General features: G+C 36.6%; 1 protein-coding gene across 1 annotated transcript in view; it reads right to left on the reverse strand.

Annotated features, from left to right (window-relative positions):
• LOC129219747 (glutamine synthetase 2 cytoplasmic-like) overlaps positions 1-21,706 on the reverse strand; it is a 28,843-nt gene continuing 7,137 nt past the window's right edge. The window contains exons 3-7 of the mRNA XM_054854043.1: positions 20,818-20,979; positions 19,003-19,146; positions 13,230-13,336; positions 3,525-3,724; positions 1-142 (exon numbers count right to left, since the gene is read on the reverse strand). Of these exons, the coding sequence (XP_054710018.1) occupies positions 1-142; positions 3,525-3,724; positions 13,230-13,336; positions 19,003-19,146; positions 20,818-20,979 (755 nt within the window). The remainder of the gene's footprint in view (positions 143-3,524; positions 3,725-13,229; positions 13,337-19,002; positions 19,147-20,817; positions 20,980-21,706) is intronic.

Consider the following 21,706-nt stretch of genomic DNA (forward strand, 5'->3'; position numbering starts at 1 on the left):
TCAGCAGTCCATTGTTTTGTTTATAATTGAGTATGGGTCAGCATCTGCATTAATATGATCGAGTAGAACTCGATTGGGTAGAGTTACCACTTTCAACGATTGCTCCTTTGTTACAAATTTGGCAAACAATCCATCTATTAATCTGTAATAAAAATACATATCGTTACGGTTAGCAAAAAGCATAAAGTTAAAATGAATTTCCCCACAAAATTACCATTAAAAACATGAAAGTATTTTTATAAAATAATTATTTTACTTTAAATGTTACAAACAAGTAAGCAATGGTTTTTTGATTGAGTAATGTGTATTGGTTAGAATGCCAGTCTGTCTGACAAACTTAAATTAGTTTTTAATTCTTATATTGCATTTTTTAAACTGAGTTCTTATGCGGACAAAAGCTAATTGCTTATCTTTTCTCTACATTTAAATTCATGGACTTGGGACTTCAGTGACTGAGTGGTCAGAAAGATTACCTGACCAAAATTGGAATGTTTCAAAATAATAATAATAACAACAACAACAATAATAATAATTTTATTATTATTATTTGTATTCTTATTATTGTTATTGTTGTTATTATTATTATTATTATGTTTTTAAAAAAAATTAGCATTCTGGTGACAAGAAAAGATTCCAGTAAATTTGAAAACATGAGTCAGAATCTCACGAGATATTCAGTCCCGCAAAGATTTTCTATGCAAACGTTTTAGAGTTTTTGCAGCTCATAAAATGAATATTTTAAGAAGCATTATCAAGTTAGAATCATCTTCTTCGTGTATCTGCAAGAAGAGCGAGAAAAACTTTGTGTGTCACATAATGAACGGTGGATTTACCATTTAAGAATACAATAAAAGTAGAGTACAGTCGACTCCGGTTACAACGCGATACGACTTCATTCAGACGTCGTCCGTACGGCACGTGAGCAGGGACCGATTTATGCAACATTCACACTACGTCCGCACATCCGTCACCGAAGTATGCTTTTCTCCCTAAAACCAGTTTTCGACCGGCGTTGCCATGACAGCAAGCCGTATTGTACGGGACCTGTCGACGGGACGAGAAGCCAGATTTCTGACGGTCCGTGGAGTTGGGCGTCGCATTGCATTGGTCTCTACGAGATGAGCCCGCTCTCTCTATTGGATGAGAGACTGACATGTGACTTTTTCGCGTTCCGCAAAGTATGAATGCTTCTCCCTTTTCGGAAAACGTTACTCTGTCCGCTTTATTACGTGGCGAACGTGATGTGCGGCCGCTGTTTGAATGTTGCATTACACACTTGGGTGCCCCGGGGCACTGACAAATATGGTGCCCCCCCCCCCAAAAAAAAAATATGAAGGTAATTTTTGGGTATTATTTTGATAGAAAGAAAACTCTAAAATAAATTCCTGATTTTCATGTAAGAAAATATTTTACAGTCGCAGATGGAGAAACTATGATGGTTAAGGTAAATCATAATGTGCTTTCTGCGTTCCTTTGTTTTCTTGTAGTAAATTCTTCTATAATGTCCTTATAACCAAGTTTTGCGGTCAAATTTCCTTCTATTGATAATAGAGCTAATGAAGATAATTTACTATCAGAAATGAGAGTACGCAAAGGACACTTAGTTCTCTTCAATAGCGAAAATGATCGTTCTCCACTACAATAGGAGAATGGCAAAGTCAAAAACAATTTCAGGGCTGTATCTACATTTCAACTTTTCGGTCATTAAACTTTTTTTTTTCCGATGATTGAACTAATATGAATAAATTCATCAGGAAAAGATTCCTCCAAATCACAGGAGTAAGATTTTTAAAGATCTTTTGCACTTTCTCGAATATTGGTGCACTCTGTCTTTTTGCTCAAAATAAATAAATAAATAAATGAATAAATGATGACGGAAATTTGGTGCCCCCTTTCCTTTGGTGGCCCGGGCCCTGAAAGCCCCGCCGTAAATCAGTCCCTGCGACGTGAGCTGGCACTTTTTCCTCCCTAAAACCAGTTTTTGGTCGGCGTTGCCATGGCAGCAAGCCGTATTGTACGGTACCCGTCGACGGGACGAGAAGCCAGATATCTGACGTCTCGTAGAGTTGGGAGTCGCATTTCATTGGTCTCCTCGAGATGAGCACGCTCTCTCTCTATTGGGTGAGAGTATTGCCATGTGCTTTACTCGCGTTCGCAATGTAGGAATGCTTCTCCCTTTTCGGAAAACGTACGTCGGTCCGCTTTACGTGGCGAACGTGATGCGCGGACGATGTCTAAATTACGCTTTGCGCGAAATGGCTGTATCGCGAGTTTTCCACGAGTAACGATTTTTAGAGCTAACGTAAATTCCTCGCCAGCAACGCAAAAATTTTCGGAACGAAGTATCGACTTCGCTCGTGTATGTGGGAGTATGTTCGCGTGTTTGTAGGATATGGACGCAACCTGGAGACCGGGCTCTCTAGAGGAGCAGCATCGGGAGGCAAGGGCGCCCATATAGGGGGAAAGAGGGGGCTCAAGTCCCCCCCCCCCTTAGAAATCGGAACTTCCTGGCTTTTAGTACTTTTTTCTTTGCAAAAATGTAAAAACATTTCTTCTCCAGCCATCAATCAATAATTTATTAAAAATGTCAAACTTTAATAACTCTAATCTGTACTGAAATCGGTTTCTATGGGGAAAATATCCTGTTAAACCATGGGGAAAATATCTGACCCCCCCCCCCCCCCTCCTTCTTAAAATTTTGAATATGGGCGGCGATGTCGGGAGGGGCTGGTCGACGGAGGTGCGGCAGAGGAAGGCGGAAAAAAAAAATAAAAAGGATGGACATCATTCAACAGTCAACTGAAAACAATAAGCAATTCGTGATTGCTCAATGAATCTTGAACAATATTCAAGTACTAGAAAGTTGCCCGTCATGGTATGACGGGTTAAAATTTGCTTCTACATTTGAACGCAGCCATTGCCTGTTTGGTGATATTTTGGGAGTTTAACTTTTAACCCTAACTCCAGTGGATTAACCCTTAACTCCAGTAGATAGCGGTTATTGTTGACCATTTTTACGTTTCTTCATTCTCCTAAAATGACAGTCTTACCAGCAAAAGAGTTAAGTTACTGGATTGAGTTCAGCCTTTTCGCAATAAAGATTTTCCCTGAATTTTAAACATTACCAAAACTTATTCGCAACTCAAATTAACTACAGGGGGCGCTGAAGCCACTGTCTAATGGCGGATGAAAAAGGTAAAACAAACAAATGCCGTAACTTATTGCTTGCTTTGAAACTTAGTGAATGTCAGAAATTTTTTATCGTGTTTGTAGGAAGCTTTCTTTTCTCTTCTTCTAAAATCACATTACACTACAAACTGTCTAAAGCCTGTAATTTACCCCAAAGAAAACACGTGGAATGGAAAGTTTTACCTTTTTCGATACTATTGTTAATCACTGCAAGGTAGCGTATTCAAGCTCTGGAGTTGCGAATTATCAAATTATCATGCCGTGGCGCGAGTTTCATTGTTGAAACACGCGGGTTACTTTATCATCGGCTATCATTTATAAGAGGATTTTCTTACTTTTTTCTATCTTGCTGGCCGATTTCTTCTGTATTGAATATCACCTCTATGTGAATGGGCTCGAAGAGGATCGAGGACGGAGCGGTATCGAAGCTCACTGTAACGCCAAAATCTTCGGCTACCCTGATCAAAATGAATCTACTCATCCAGACGTCGTCCCCAAGTGCAACAGGCGAGCATGAACCAACTGTATATTTCCACTGAAATTAAGAATACATTCACTTATTCATTTGCATAGATAAATTTAGCTCTCATACATTATTAGCTATTGTATTAACAGTCAGCTATATTATTAATCCAGCTATCATGTTATCTAAAACTCGGGTGGCAGTTATAGGTTTTTTTTTCATTAAAGAAGTTGTTGTAGATGAAGTTAAAGGAAACAATTCTTGCATTTCTACTGCAGGGTGTACTGCCGTGGGCAGGTAAAGGGCAGTAACTGCACTTTTTTTTTTTTTGCATTTTTTTATTGAAGAAGTTGTTGTAGATGAAGTTAAAGGAAACATTTCTTGCATTTCTGCCGTGTACTGCCATAGGCAGGTAAAGGGCAATAACTGCACATTTTTCGTTTTTTTTTTTTTTTTTTTTTTTTTTTTTGCATTTTTATCATCTATTGTACGTTAGTTTTATTGTACAAGCTTGCTTATTAGGTTTCCGCTGAAAAAAAGGCGCGAAAATAACGTCTAATTCCAACATTTCTCCATTCTTAGTATTGTATCCAACACACATTTCTACAAATATTTCAAACTAATGTGTGGTACCAGGACGGCTTTGCTCGTAGTAGAAAATTAAAAGGTCTTTTGGTTCGCCTGTATATTTACAAATAATGTATGGTGATTTTTCTCGCCAATTGGCTTGTGCCCATGTTACGGTTCCACGTTATGATTATTTCGTAATTTACTCGTCCATCTTATGATAATTATGTTCGGGAAAATGTTCTTAAAATTGGTATAGAAAAAGAAGCACATTGAATTTTCGAAAAAACTCTTCGAGATGCACACCCCATGCTACAAACTAACTTTGTGACGAATTTCATGAAAATCGGCCGAACGGTCTAGGCGATATGCGCGTCACAGAGATCCTGACAGAGAGAGATCCTGACAGACAGAGAGAGAGAGAGATCCGGACAGAGAGACTTTCAGCTTTATTATTAGTAAAGATAAAGATTGTACGTTAGCTTTATTGTACAAGCTTGCTTATTTGGTTTCCGCTGAAAAAAAGGCGCGAAAATAACGTCTAATTCCAACATTTCCCCATTCTTAGTATTGTATCCAACACATATTTCTCTTCAAATATTTCAAACTAGTGGTACCCGCACGGCTTTGCTCGTAGTAGAAAATTAAACGATCTTTTGGTTCGCCTGTATATTTAAAAATAATGTATGGTGAATTTCTCGCCAATTGGCTCGCCCATGTTACGGTTCCACGTTATGATAACTTGGTAATTTACTCGTCCATCTTATGATAATTTTGCTCGGGAAAATGTTCTTAAAATTGGAATAGTAAAAGAACAAAATTGAATTTTCGAAAAATCGCTTCGTGTTGCACACCCCCATGCTACGAACTAACTTTGTGCCGAATTTCATGAAAATCGGCGAACGGTCTAGGCGCTATGCGCGTCACAGAGATCCAGACATCCAGACAGAGAGACTTTCAGCTTTATTATTAGTAAAGAAACTAATTTCTGCAGATACTGCCATTTACCTGCCCACGGCAGTATAGTTCTTTACCTCCTGTTACTTAATATGATTCTCCTTCATTTGGTTGAAGAAAAAAAATAATGGAATTTGAAAATAGCAAATGCAAAACTGCCCTAAAGCAGTGAATTTAAATCAGATGATTTTCGTTTTCGATAACTGATACAGTAAAAGCTTTTTTTGCACTGCCAACATCTTTACAGTTAAAACTAATCATAAGATTGACTGATAATCATAGTAATTATTTCAAAGGCTAATTAAGAATTAATATATTCACCCAACACCAAGAGGCAATTTATACTCACGTAAAACGATGGTGTAAAATTACACCATCGTTTTTATGTATTATCAAATACAAATACAAATGTGACTACCAGCAACAGGCTCTTGGCCCAGCTAGGCTGGTCCTAGTCAATTTATTAGTCCCCAATGAAGATCAATGGCCCTCTTAAAGCTATCCACCCCCTTGCTCATTACCACCTCTTCTGGTAAGCTGTTCCAAGTGCCCACAACCCTACTAAAGTCAGGGGTGCCCATCCCCCCCCAAGCTCAATGGCGCAAATTCCCCCCCCCCCCCCAAAAAAAAAAAAAATTATCTCGCTCTCGAATCGGGTTAAATATAAGTGTTTAGAGTTTAATTTCCACTCAAATTCTCGGCTTTTTGGGAGGAGGGGGGGGGGGGTAGCGCTAACAAATACCATTTGAACTGAAATATTGTTGGGTTGTTCCGCTTCGCCTTCCCAAAATTTACAGCGTTGACTTTGAGTAAACAAGTTTTGGAGACACCCGAGTTTCACTGCACCTTATTTATTTATTTATTTTGCAAATCTTAATATATAAAAATCAATGTCCTGAGATATATATATATATATCAACGCACAGCCAATACCGCTGAAGCCTCGGACTTGAAATTTGGCAGGCATGTCCACATGATTACGAAAGTATCCACTAAGAAAGGATTTTTCGAAAAATCGATTAGTTCAGGAGAAATTAATTAAAACCCCTTAATTTCTGTGAAATTAAAACCTGTCATTGAAATTCAAATCCCTTATTTTTGGAGGCTTTCCTCCATTCAAATCATTATTCAGTACTTCTTCTCAACTTTTGCTCGATGGTGAATTTTAAATTTGATATTGTTTTTGTTTCTCACGTGATTCTCGAGGCTTTTCTCAAGTCAAATAATAATGTTTCTGTCTTTTGCTTTCATTTTTTAACCGACTTCAAAAAGGAGGCGGTTATCAGTTCATACCGTATGTATGTTTTTTTTTTTTTTTTTTTGTCCACTCATAGCGTCTCACCTAGTGAACCGATTTTGATGATTCTTTTTTTAATGGATAGGGGATGGCTCCAACTTAGGTCCCATTACTTTGTTTGATCATATTTGTTCTTTAGAAAAAAGTTATGGGCAAAAAATAGTACATTTTATGCAATTTCCCTATTAAATGATTAAAATGATATTGTAGCGAAGTTCGCACTTTTCATCCGTAGATAACGGTGGCTCAGTGGTAGAATTCTCGCCTCCCACACGAGCGACCCGGGTTCAAATCCCGACTAGGATACGGTGCATTTTACTAAAATTTCGTTTCTACTGTTTCCCGTATATTCTCGAATGTTCTATTAATTTCAGTATCTTTCCAAGTCTGGAAAGTTCCAGCACTTTCTCAAGTTGTATATAAGGAGATGTAGCGTTCATTCGTGGTTCTGAATAAAGATCTCGAGTTGAGACTAACGAGTATTCGCTTCATTTGGCTTTCACATAGTCTTCGCTATCTTCATCTACGCGACAATATGAAACTCATTGTTATAAAAGTTTGGTGCCATATAACATAAATAGTAATTGTAATGATAATTTTGAATAAATGATTTTCTAAAGCAATACAGTGATATAGAGCCGAACTTCTTATTAGGTAACTTCTTACTTTTACTGAAATATCTACATTTACACTAAAAAGAATGAAATAAAACAATTTTGAAAAAAAAATAGAACCGACTTCAAAATTGCTCTAAAAAGTGAAAAATAATTTTATTCTTTAAACACCATCGATAATGCTTTTAAACATAATTTTTGAAGTTGGCGCAAAAACGATAGATAAAATCATTCACAGTCATAACTCAACTACAACTATAAATTTAACCAGGCCCGATTTCTTCACTATCACATAAATTATGCATTGATGACAATATATTTGAATAACGATATAAATGTTTCGTTCGTAACTTTGGATGCTTTTCTGAAAAAAATATGAACGAAGCATGGTTACACTGGATTTTACGTTTTGTTTTTGCGCCAACTTCAAAAATTATGTTTAAAAGCATTATCGATGGTGTTTAAAGAATAAAATTATTTTTCACTTTTTAGAGCAATTTTGAAGTCGGTTCTATTTTTTTTTCAAAATTTTTTTATTCAAAACTAGAAACGAAGTTTTTAAGAACATCATCACAGGTGGACTATCCTTTTGAATTTATAAGAGTGCAGTTTCCTGTAAAAGTTTGCTTTGCAATAACCGTTAATAAGTCACAAGGACAGACATTAAAAGTAGCAGGGATCGATTTAAGAGAGGACTTTTTTTTTCACGACCAATTTTATGTATCTTGCTCGAAAGTCAGTTCATCAAGCAGCTTAATAATTTTATAGCACCAGAAAAAAAAACTAAATATGTTGCATACAAAGAAGTTCTTGCTTAAACATAGGTATAACAATAAGATGTGGATGGCCTGTGTTTGCAAAGATAATCAATACTTTAAAAGGATCTTTAATAACAGTTAAAGATCGGTTAAGGACAAGGGTATATATATAAGGAGTCCAGGGGCCCCGGGATCCTCCCAAAATTAGAAAAAATTATAGGTAATAAGTAATTATTATAGGGGATTTTCGAAACTAGGTGCACCAAGCACTGTTAACCCTGCTAATTCCATTACCCGAGCAATGCCGGGTACGGGAATGCTAGTGTATGAATAATTACAGGGAGTGTGGATTCATCTTTTCTGATTTTTGAATGGAGTCATTACTAGATGTATACAATGTGAACCTTGAAACGGGAATATTATAGTCACTTAGCTAGGGGGTCCGGGGGGTTTCTTCCCCGGAAAAATTTCGAAATTGTAGTTTTAAAACCAGTTTTAGAAGATGTCTGGTGATGTTAGAGGGGTAAAAGATTCAATGTCCCCTTCCCGGTAATTTTTCAATATTGAAACTTCGAAAACGCAATTGTAGTCTACCATTGTGTTAGGGAGAGAGGACGGATTCGGGGCTCTCCTCCGATAAGTTTTCAAAATTTTAGTTCTAAGAACGCAGTTTTAGACTATCTGCGGTAATGTTAGGGGAAAAGAGATTCGGGGACTCGCCCCCGGAAATTTTTCGTAATTTAAGTCTTTAAAAGGCTATTTTAGGCTCTCTATGGTTAGGAGACAGGCAATTTTTTGAAATTGATCCTCTAAAATTGCAATTGTATCCGACCTTTGTGACGTAATGAAAAAGAGTTTTTGGAAACTCTACCGGAATTTTCTCAAAATTGAAAACCTGAAAATCAAATTTCAGTCAGTCTTTAATAATGTTGACGCGAGTGGAGGAAGGTAGAGGGGTGCTCCACTTAAATTTGTGAACTTATAGCTTAAAAAACGCAGTTTTGGTAGATCTTGATAATATTAGTAGAAGGTGAATTTCGGTGCCATTCGCCCGGCAGTTTTTCGAAATAGATACTCCAAAAACGCAATTCCAGGATTATCTTTGATTGTGTTAAGAGAGAGGGGGGGACCAGAAGCTCTCTCCTATACATTTTTCAGAATTTCAGTTCTAAAAAAGCAGTTTTAGATGACTCTTGATGATAAAGAGGGTCTTGTTCGGGCGTTACAGTTGGGGCGCTCTCCTGGAAGTTTTCCAAAATTGAAGTCGCATAGCCAAAAAAGATGGATCACACACAAGTACTCTGGCTGTTATTTTTCGAAAATCCTCAAAAATGGATTCAGCTATTCAGCACATATCAAAAATTAGAACTCCAGAATTTTAACCGAGGACGTATATAAGGGGTGGGCTAAGGGGGCCCGGGTCCTACTTAAATCAAGATTTTTTAAAAAATAAATATAATTCTGTTGGCGTTTTGTTTAGATAAATTCCGAACATTTAGCTCAAAAAAAAAAAAGTAAAAGAACAGAAACTTGCAACAGAGAGCAGCCGAGCTAGAGGTGGTCTGTAACTTTTTATTCCTTCATCAGTGGCGAAATGAAAAAAAAAAAGATGCTCTGCCGCTGTGCCGGTTTTGTGGCAGAAATTCCAGGCCAGTACCTCGGTGGAAATTTTAGAGTGTAACAAATTTAAATGCGGCTCCAAGCAAGGAAGCAAAAATGGATCATATTGACCCCTTCACGCGACCAAAGAGATCCTAAAATTCACTTTTAGATTTTTAGTTACGGAAAATTTCCATGTGAGAGCACCTGATCCCCACTGTCCGCCCCAATGTCACCTAAGATAACTAGAAAGTGCAATTTTATAACATCAATTTCCAAAAAATTTAGAGCGAGAGCTCATCTAACCGCATTTTCTTCAATAATTTAGTCAGTAGTCTAAATGGCATTTAAGGAATTTAAAATTCAAGCAATTTCTGGTAGAGATTACTCCCCTACCGTCACCTGTTTCCAATGCATTCAAAGCTAATTTCCAAATATGTTTTTATAAAGGAGATATATATATATATATATATCCCGAATTTCTCCCCCTTTTCCCTAACATCATTTAAGATAATTTAAAATAGCATTTATTAGCCTCAACGCCAATAAAATTTATTTTCAGGAAAGCTCTTAAATCTTTTTCATTCCCCTAACATTATCAAACATAGACTAAAAATTAATTTTTAGGCCTTTAATTTCGAAAAAAAAATTCCGAGAGAGAGAGCACCCTTCCCTTTCAATGAGTCATAACATTTGCGTTTCTTAAAATTTCAATGTAATCAAATTTCTGGGAGGCAGCTCCTGATTCCGTTTTTTAACGCCATTAAAAGAGCATAAAATACATTTTTAGGACATCAATTCCAAAGCAATTCCGGAGGAGGGTTTCCAAACCATCACCATTGCTCTAACTTTACTACCAAAGATGGTCTGAAAGCGCTTTTATGTTTCCAGTTAAGAAAATTTGAACCAACTTACGTTTTTAAACTGAGAAATCGAAAACCTCTGAGGGGTGGGTCGCCTGTCCTCGAACCCTTCCTTTCCTGAGATGGCAGAAAATTGACTTCAATTTTAAATTTCGGAAGGTAACTTCAATTTTGAAAAACGTTCCGGAGGGAGTTAAAACCTCCCCTTTCCTCTTTTCTTTATCACCTCGGAAGAATTGATCCGCCTCCAAAAAATTGTAGAGCTGGCACAATAGCCTTCCAAAAATTTTAGATTGTAAAAAGGGGGAAAAAAGGGGGGCTAAGTCTCTGGTCATATCGGCCCCTCCAAAATTTTAACATATATACGCCACTGATTTTAACGAACCAAATATCCTTCTATGCATATCAGATATAGAAGAAAGTAAAAATGATTTACGAAAAATAATTAAAACACCTTAAGAACAACAGACTGTTCTGCTTCCATCAGCGAAAACCAACGTCACTGAAAGTTTTAATGAAAATCATCTAATGATAAATTGAAACAATCAGTTTAATACTAGTAGTGACAGTAAAGTGAAATGAAAAATTCTACATAAACTTAAGCTAGTTAATGAAGAAAATACAGTAATTGTCAATTGGGCGTAATGATTGCAATACCGATATACCGGTATACCGGTATTTCGAGCAATTTGATGATTTCGTAATACTGGTATTTGCTTAGGTAAAACAACAGTATTTTCGGTATTAGCTGAAAATAATAAATACATTCAATTGCAGAAGTTTAAATTTATCTTACTAATTGTATACTTTTATTTTAAATGTACATTTATTTTTTCATAATACAGAACCGAAGTCAATCTATTGATGTAAAAATTTGGCTTCAAAAGCACTACCTTAAAAAATATCATTAAACAAACGAAGTGAAAATTGCACAATAATATTGTCATTGCTAGATGGAGAGATGAATTGCATTTTCGTGCGCTTTTGTGCACCATGTTTTTATTTTCTCCATTCCCCTAATCACTCACTTTCCTTTTTGCGAACGCTAAACTCGAGTGTAATTTTGAATGCATTTGTACTATGAACAATTTATTGCAAACATCAGTTGTAGTAATACTTTATGATTTCTTTTCTTGTTTGCATAAAAATTGGTAATTTGTTGTCACCAGTATTGATTTGTTGTCCTGTCTCGCTATCTGACTTTCTACTTAGCAAGATAATATTTAGAAGTTATATAGTGCCTTGAAAATTTGCATAGAGGTAAAGCATAATCAATTGAAACATATTTTGAGATATTTACATAATTATCATTGTGAAAAATTTTGGAAAAAAAAAAAAGCGAAACGAATAAGAGAAATTAACAAGATAAAATTTAGTTAAATTTATCGTCGATTTCAAACCAAAGGGCTAATAAAAAGCAAACACAAGTCTCCCCAGCTCAAGAGAAAATTATGTTAATATTGGAAAGGTATCGTCTCTCGGAAAGAAATAGCTACAAGCTATAATTAAAAAAATAATTAAAATACACACAATACAAAATTACATACACACAAAAGGAATTATCCAAAAATAACACGCAAGAGAGCAAATTATTTGGAGATGAAGGACTTCTAGACAATTAGAGGTGGTGTATCGCGCATTGTTAACAGTACCAACAACCAGCGTGAATTCAGAGAGATTATTTGCAACTGCAGAAAAGTTGAGCACTAAAATAAGTTCCAGGCTTAGAGACAATTGATAGATGGATTATGATTTTTGCTATTATTGATATTTTATTGATTATTGATATTTTCTTATAACATTTGTTCCGCCTTCATTCAAATTTGTTCAAAATACGTTTTCATAAGTATAATACAATTTTTGTACAAAATTAAGAAGTGTGGAAAAGAAACAATATGTTTTCAAGCATTTTTTGAGAAATTTCAAATACCGGTATTAATGCCGGTATTCCGGTATCACGTTTCAAAAATACCGAGTACCGGTATTGAATGTTTAGTCCGGTATTGCAATCCCTAATAGGGGGGAGGGATTAAAAATATGTTAATCGCAAACTTCAAAACTAGTTCTTAACGATTGTCAAGGTGCAAATGAATCAATGAAAGACTAGAGCATAGTGGTCAGAATTATTACAAACAATGAATAAAAAACAGGGAAAAACTTTTTATTTTATATTCATTTTTGATCTCTCTCCCTCTTATTACTGTCGCACGTATTCATCATGCAGAATTGTGCTACTTTCAGAAAATTTATAACTTATTAAGAAGAAAGCAAATCGTCTGATCCAACTTTGAAACGGACACAACTCCGTCCCGTCTCTGATGTTCCCTTTATTGAAAAAGAGACACGGTCATTAAATTTTGGAAAGGAGTACGTGGGAAGAGTATTATTTATGCATCTATTTCTTGTTGAATAAGTTAAAATATTTTTTTCTTTCAAAAAATCAAAAATTTCATGTTCTAACGAAAATCAAAACTTTTGGGAAAAAAATCCCCCCCAAAAATTTTGATGGCGCAACTTGCGCCATAATCCCCCCCTGTGGGCACCCCTGACTAAAGTAGTAGTTTTTCCTTATTTCCAGGTTAGCGTGAGATTTGAATAACTTAAAACAATGACCCCTCGTCCTGCTTTCGGTGCAAAAATTTATTCCATTAACATCATTCATTTTGATAAATTTAAACAACTGAATCATGTCCCCTCTGACCCTCCTTTGCTCCAGGCTATACATTTTAAGCCTATTAAGTCTAGTATCATAATCTAAATCTGAAAATTCCCTTACTAGTCTAGCAATCCTTCTTTGAACCCTTTCCAATGCAGAAATATCTTTCCTCAGATAAGGCGACCAAAACTGCTCAGCATACTCCAAAAATGGGGTCTTACTAAACTCCTATATAAAGGCAGAAGGCATCAGTTTCAATACTTCACCTGTCCTGTATTTCTGATGGGCTCCATGCTGCTTATATGAACTCCAGCGTACAAACAAGCTCTGTAATGGGCTTCAGCAATTTCCCAGCCACAGCGGAATCCGCTCTCTATTAAAAATATGAAAAAAATATTAAATAAAAACAAAAAGCCCGACAGCGTAAAAAAAAAAAAAAAAAAAAAAAAAAAAATTTGAATTTTGACATCTTGAATTCAAATTATGTTTTTCGCAATCACGAGTGTGTGTATGTAGGCGTGTGTTTGTGTGTGGCTGTATGTGTTTGTGTGTAGGGGTTATGTGTATATGTGTGTAGGCATGTGTGTTTGTGTCTGTGTGCTGGCATAAGTGTGTGGGTAGTTGTGTGTATGAATGTTTGTGGGGGGGGGGGGGTATGTGTATATGTGTTTAGGCATATGTGTTTGTGTCTGTGTGCAGGCATGAATGTGTGGGTAGTTATGTGTATGTGTGGGTGTCTGTATGTATGCGTGTGTGTATGTGTTTGTACGTGTGTATGCGTTTGTGTATGTGTGTAGGTGTTTGTGTGTGTGTGCGTGCGTGTAGTTGTGTATGTATGCGCGTGTGTGTAGGACATGGATGCAACCTGGAGACGGCTTTCGCTATAGGAGCAGCAGCGTGAGGAGCCCGTCGACGGTGATGCTGCGGAGGGTGGTGGTGGGAAAAATCAAAAGACGCCAAAAACAGTCAAGTAAGAACAATAAGCAATCGTGATTGCTCAAAAAAAAAAAAAAAATACAAACCAATTAGTTTAGAATGTTATCAAGTACTACTGAATAACTACACCATTGAAATAGTTTTACAATCGATACACACATAAGACAAATCATAAATTCAAAAGCAAACTGGAAGGATCAACGGTCGGAGTCCATTCCTTTTTGACCAATCAAGGAACCCCGTAAAATTTGAATGGGTCCCGACTGTTGTTTCTTTCAGTCAAAAGTCTACTTTTCGTCACTGAAATCGATAGAATGAGCAAAAGAAATAACTTGGACCCAGAAAATAATTTCACTTTCCCAACAGTTATTTTTTAATTATTTTTTTAAAATGTTCGATTTTTCAAACAAGGCGTGGTCTTGATGACGTCACAAATGATGCAATTTGTCGCATCTTTGTACTGCGTTTCCACGTTATGATAATCAAGAAGCGAATTAAATATTGCGCTCTACGCTTGCTATCAACCCTATCGTTGCCAATACACGCGAGTAAAGATGCGAATTAAATATTTTACTTTGTGAATGGCAACACTGAAATTATTTGTAATGTCATCGGCAGAAGCGTAAACAATGAAAGCGCGCCGTTTTAAGTATTTTTTTAAAAATATTAAACTTAAACAAATTATTTAAAAAATGGTCAGATCCTATGTTTTTAAGCATGCTCTTTCAGAAAAAAATACTTTTAAAATTTTAGAAACGACTCCATTCTTTACAATATAAATTCCCATCCTTGGTATCCCGCCTCTGTCGTTGGTGGTGCTGTGCACTTTGGAGGTGACAAGTGAGCCCAGACAGTTCTTTTTTGGTTGTCTTCTGGTCACCTTAGGTGTCTAAGATTCTACCATAGCGTTAAGATTTTCTCGAGATGTACCAGTGCAATTGACACCTGCTCTGATGTCAGTGTCCGACTAACTAAAAGTGAGGCCCCAAGCCCACAATAATTTGGAGGCCCCCGAAGGCTCTATAGCGGAATGCAGTGGTTACAGGTTTGGGGGGTCCTGCATTTTCGGGACCATTTTGTCTAACACAGAACTATGTAAATCATTTTTCATGTGCATTTAGGAATACTCTTCGTCCCCCTCCCCTTCATAACTGTGTGACATGGTAAATTCGCCACTGACAGAATGAATAAAAATTCTCCTTTAAGTAAGTTTTTTCTAATTAACAAGTCATTATTTATTATTATTACTTTAAAGTCCTTGGGGTTTTTTTTTTATAGTTGTAATGCTATGCATAATTTTACATGTAATTTGGGGCCCCTTGAGAAGATGAGGCCCCAGGCCCAGGCCTAGTTGGCCTGTGCGGTAATCAGGCCCTGTCTGATGTGCTGCCTTGTCGCATGAGAACATACTAGATAGACCTTTTGGTATTTTCAGTGAGTTACCGCCTCATAGCCAGGGCTAAGGCAGAAATACATGAAATACACCGCCAGCTCAGTCATTTCCAGCCGAGGACTGCAGTTTCGTGCTTATTAGCACTCATCAGCTCGACATAGGAAGTGACTGAGCTGGAGGTGGAAAACCTCTTAAGGAAGCCAAGAGTGCTGAAAATACCATGCCTTGCCTTCAATCTTCGAGCTGTACCGAACCATTGCTTCGGTCACTCGTCTGGTCAGTGCTAATTCTGTATAAGGTACCAGTTTGTTTGGCACTCTTGGCTTCCTTAAGAGGTTTTCCACCTCCAGCTCATTCACTTCCTATGCCGGGCTGCTGAGTGCTAATAAGCACGGAACTGCAGTCCTCGGCTGGAATTGACTGAGCTGGCGGTGTATTTCATGTAGACCTTTTGGTGTTGGAGAGTTTGAGGACTAATGGACCTGATAAGATTTCAGATCAATGAGGATTGGCAAGAAAAAGAAGGCGCTATAAATTAGCAGAAATATTTGAGGGATTTAATATTTATAGCATTTAGATTCTGTAAAGCAGAAGGATAAGACGTAAATACAATTTTCCATTGAAAAATTGTCGTTAATTGAATTAGTACAGTAAAATTAGGCCAAAAAATGGCCAAACCCAAACATCCAAAAAAAAAAAAGATGAAACCTGTTGCAAATTACTTCTTACCCTTCCAGCAAGAAGGGGTAAAAAGTCCCAGCACTTTGCGCGTCGGGTTTTGGAGGGAAGGGGGGGACGAAATAATCCTCTATTAAAATAAAAATAATATTTCTATTAAAAAAAATTTTCAAACCTCGCAGAAACCTCTCTATAATAGTAAAACAATAAACTCTCACAGAAAAAAATTCTAATTAACAGGGGTGCACAGGCGGGGGGGGGGAGAATGGGGGGGGGCGGGGTCCATGGAGCAGCTTTGCCTCATTGGAATTTTTAAGGCAGTTTTTTCAAGGGGTATTTCTTTTTTTTTAAGGACTTTTATTCTGGATGGGTACTCTGTCACACTTAAGGGGTGCGCCATCGCTTTTTTTTTGGGGGGGGGACCCTGAATTTACATTCTAAAATCAACTATTGCAGTGAAATTCACGAAAAAATTTCCCTGATTTAAACTTTTCCGAAGCACAAAATACCACACAATGATATGGTAATGTAAGAATGATAATTATAAAAGATCTAAGCGAGCTTAGTAACCAAATTATTTGCGACTGGAGTTATTAAACTGTTTAGAGCGCTGGAAAACAAAATTCCTGTGCAGCATAAAAAAAAGTCAAAATTGACCAGTTTCCCTACTTCTTCTTGATTAACTTACTTCAACTTTTCTACAATCTTTTGCCATCACCGTAAGGGTGGGAGAAACCGGAATTGCCAATAGTGAGACGGGCAATGTTGCAATTCTGCACCTTCTAAGTCGGTGGGGGTTCTCATTTGCAAACACCAAGCTGCCTCTCTTTTACGCAGCAGGTTATGTGAATTATGCTAAATATGCGCACATGTACTTGCAGCACTATCTGAAACTTTAGAGTACATTATGCGATAAAAAAAATTTGATCACATCAAACATCAGCTATCCAACGATCTAACGCAGTGACAAATTCAGGTGATCTAGAACCTGTAATGATTCAATGATAGAATAAGTCTTGATGAGAGCAATAAGCAATACAACAATAGAATGCTAAATATTTACACCTTTTTGTCTCCCAGTTTGAAAATCACAATCCGTTTCTAAAGCCCCCAGAAGTTTCTTCCCTCTCAAGTTGGTAGTGGTATTGCTCGCTGATGATAAGGTGAGTTGCGACCTTTAACGTTCGGGTAGTAACATCAAAGGAAATTGAAGGCAAACAATTTTAGCTACTGTTACGAGAGTAGTTACTATCTGTAAAGATGTGTAAGCCCAAACCATCTTTTACACCAAATGGTATGAACAGTAAAGATGGAATAACAAACTGCTAAAAACTTCTGGTCCGAGCTATGCGCTGATCCTCCATCAGTATTCGATGAATCTGGTTTCAGAAGGAAAGAAATCCTGTATCGTTAAAGTGCTATTATCTGGAGCAAAAGGTTCATCCAACATCATAGAACGAACAGCTGGTGTCATATATGAGGCAGTGAGAAGCAAAGGGATGTAAGTGGACATTTTCAATTTTTGAATAAAACGCGTTTAAAGATAAGATCCTAGGTAGGCTTTCATTGATTTTCTTTTCTAAATCATGCTGTACAGAAGCAACTACCAGGTCTACTAATACCATTTCTTGCCCCAAGATAGAGGAGAGGTTCACCAACCATTTGTACTGGTTATCGCCAAATATTTAATTGGGCCACTTACATCCCTTTGCTTCTCACTGCTTCATATGTAATAGATGGAAGATACCTGCTGCTTGATCATATTTTTGGTACTGATATGTAAGCTTCAAGGAAATATGCCAGCAATGCAGTGTATAGGTCACTTGTAAGTATGAGAAAGCTAGTGTCATTTTTGATGGGTGCAAAGAAAGCACCACAGAAATATAATCTGTGTCCTGTTACAACAGCCAAGCCTTCTGCTCTAGAAGACTTTCTGCGTCTCAAATCTTGTGCTTGCTCTGAGGGGTTTATTGGATATAGTGAATGTTTGAAAAGTCTGAAAGTGGACTGAAGTGCTAAATTATATGCACAAACTTTGTTAGACATAGCTGCAACAATAACGATTTTGCTGAGGATCTAGATTCCAAAAAACATCTTGATTACGAAGACTTTTTGTTACAAGCTTAGGAGAAATCATTTGAAAGCAAAAGACAGTTCAGCGTACTTTTTCTGGCCATTTAATCAAATGTGCACCATCAGAGGGGGGGGGAAGGATAATATTTCAGTATATAATTTCGTTTAGGGACCTGAGCTACTGTTCTTATGGGGTGGACAGTCCTGATTTAATGCATTTTAGATTTGCATGAAATAATACTTTTACTTGAAATAAAAGGTGGGGGGGGGGGGGTGAAGATTTATTTTATTTGGCAGAGGGGAGGGTGCTGTAGCTTAGAGAGGAGGTGCGCCATCGCTCTTGGAGGATGGACACACTTGATTTCTAACTTTAACTTAGCATTAAATAATGTTTCCATATGAAATGTATGGAGGGGGGTTCGGGGGTACTACTTCGTTTTAAGGGGATAGGGGGGCTCTGTAGCATTGGCGGGTTATGTCATCCCTCTAGGGGGTCAAAAACCTTTAATTTCATGCTTTTAAATTTAGTATAACATAATATTCTCACTTTAAATTTACTCTAAAAATTATGAAAAAATACTCAAAATAGCAATTTTTAGATGCCCCCCATTCCAAAACCCGACGCACAATGGGGTGGGACTTTTTACCTCCAGGTTTAGCTTTTTTTTTTTTTTGGATGTTTGGGTCCGACCCCTATTTTTACTGTACTAAATGCTTAAAACCAAAGAAAGACGCGTGGCTTTATTCATAGCGACCATTCATAGACACATTTCATTAATGCTTTCTTGTTATAAACGAAAGAAAGAAAGAAAAAATGCGTAATATTGTAGTAGCTTTTTATCTAACAATGTCTTACGTTTTACATTCGTGCAACATTGTGTATGTGAAAATCCAAAAAAAAAAAAAAAAAGACTTCCTTTGTTTGTCATAATGAATAAAAATTTGAAAAATACATTTACTTGAAGTGGGTTCATAAGCTGCATTCATGTACGATAAAGGTTTCCCGTCACTCCTGAGTAGAGAATATGATTGGCAAACACTTCTTTTCCATGAACGCTGAATTTTCTCTTCAGTAGTATAAAGTCTGTGACGATTATTTGCGACTGAAAGATATAAAATCAACAAATATGCAACGAGTCTTTATTACAACTATACGCTATATCGACTCACATGCTGGTTTCATGTGTTATAAATGAAGTGTTGTCAACTAGTAAAGTACTTGATGTTCAGTAGAATTCCAATTATCCGAACTCCGACTATCCGAATCTCTGATTATTCGAACCGCTTTCACAGTTTCAGAGGGAGTAAAAAGACGGAACCGTACTGCGATTCGCCCCATAATGATTCTGTCTACGGGCGCTATTGTCCTTTCCTCTACAAAGCTTGAGCACAGGCTCAGCGTGAATCAGGAGATAGCACAGGGGGAGGGGGAGAATTTTGAGTCGCCATTTTATTCAGGATGTTGAATTTAGTGAGAACAAGATGGCATATATTGTGCTTAACCATTCTTTAGGCGCTACGCTGAAAGGTTGCGTGGGGAAATGCAACCAATCGGCTGGAGATTGCGTTCTTGTTTTCATAAAATAATAAAACTCCTGGATAAAGTGGAGACTCAAAATGAAAATTTCGCTATGTAACTTAATTAAAAGTGTTTTCTGACCACTTGTTGCAAAAATTTTTTTTGAATTTTCTGGTCTGTCATTACGTAAAGGGTTCCTTAAAAATCCTCGTTTTTTCAAATGCCTCTAAAATCTCTTAAACGAAAAAGTGAAAGTTCTCCTTTTCAGAAAACGTAGTGCTCAATAGTACTAATAAACTGTAAAAGAATGAAAATTTTTAAAGTGGACATATTTGAGAAAAATAAAAAAAAAATCATTTTAAACTTTTTTTTTTCAAAAGACTGTGGAAAAAAAAAACTGAATCACATGTTTCAAAATGTTGCATATTTTTTAAACAAAGAAAAACATCCTTTTAAATAGAACAAACCGCAACAAAATATGTTCTGCCGTTTCTGAGATAATGTACTTAAAAGATTTTAACGAAAATCCCATGTGAGAAATCATGACAGCACCGCCATCTTTGGCGGCCTGCATCTCGGCGCAGAAATTTTTTTTGGGCAAAAAAAAAAAAAACTTATTTCTTAATTTTTTATGAATTTTAACAAATGTTAAATTCAAAAAAAAATCGGAGACAATCATGTTACACCCCCTTGTTGAATTGAGATGGATTCTACCTTACTTTAAAACTGATTTCATAAAATTAAGGAAACTGAAAAATTAGTCATCTACGTCTTAATATAAATGCAGATAATTATTAGTAAAGACTGCTTTTAGTGAAATATTTTCCCTTAAATACTCTAACGATATTTAAAAAAAAAAAAAAAAAAAAAAACTTTGCAACAAACCTCCAAATCGCAAAATATCGAATTTTTACTGGCGGTCACCTCTCAAAAATTTCCTTACTCGGCAAATTTTGTCTGACGATTCGGCAAAATTATCATCATTCGACAGAATTTGGAGTTCTATTCGGCAAAATTATCATCATTCGGTGAAATTTAGAGTTCCATTCGGCAAATTGAGAATTTCTGACTTCCCAAAAATTTATGTTCGAAGTGCCCTTGTCAGTAAATATTTCCAAACTTATCGAAAACACCAATCGCAATTTTTACTGAATGCGGTCGTAATGATCAAAATGTGTATTTGGGGACTTTAAATCAGATATTCCAAAATGTACCGTAGGAAAGAAATACTATTTTCTTACGTAATTTAACTTACAAGTTGGTAAGCCTTCTCGCGTGTATGTTTCACAAAAAATAATTCTGTTATCTCCACCTCTGAAAGGATCTTTATGTATCTTAACGGGCTTTGCATAAATGTCTGCTATATTTCCAGCTTCATAGTCTGTTCCTGATCCACAAAATTCCATTATAGGAAGCTCTAAAAATAAAGAATTCAACCATTAGTAAATTTTATACGTCTTATTGTGCGTTAAGAATTAAAAATTGTAAACAAACAATAAAGGAGCTCGGTGAAGAAGCAGTTCTTGCATGTAAGCATGGGCGTAGCGTAGCCAGGGTTCCCATTAGGGAGGAGGAGCAAAAAGGTAGTGGTTTTCAGTTGCCACCCGCCCCCTTTCTCATAGGCGGACTTTGGAATGCTTGAAATAAGTGTCCTCCACTCCCCCTAAAAAATCATTAAATCATTTTATGCTAGTTTTAGTCAGATGAAGTCAGAAAAAGCGGTTATGTGGCTCTTCCTCGGAAATTTTTCGAAATTGGAATCCTAAAATTGTAATCTTAAATTATCTTTGGTGACATTTGGAAAGAGCGTGGGAGTCGGATGTTCTCTTCTAGGGAGGAGCAATTGCCCCTCCCTGCCCTACTCACACTATTTCCATGCATGCAAATACACTAAAAAAACTTAGATCAACAATTTAGAGTAAGACCAAGAGTTCTAGGAGTGTTTTAATTACAGTAGAATCGAATCTCCTCGTGCTTGCTTCACTGTAAATAGTAAATACACGTCACATAATAGGTGTCGTGAACGTTTTGTCGACCAATTTTTACTTTCTTCTATATCTAATATATAGAAGAAAGTATTGGATTCGTGCAAATTTTCGAATTTCGAATTTTGACGGATTCGAACGTTTTAAGGTGTGCTGAGT

The sequence above is a fragment of the Uloborus diversus genome, chromosome 1 (genome assembly GCF_026930045.1).
Source record: "Uloborus diversus isolate 005 chromosome 1, Udiv.v.3.1, whole genome shotgun sequence".
In the NCBI taxonomy this organism is placed as follows: Eukaryota; Metazoa; Arthropoda; class Arachnida; order Araneae; family Uloboridae; genus Uloborus; species Uloborus diversus.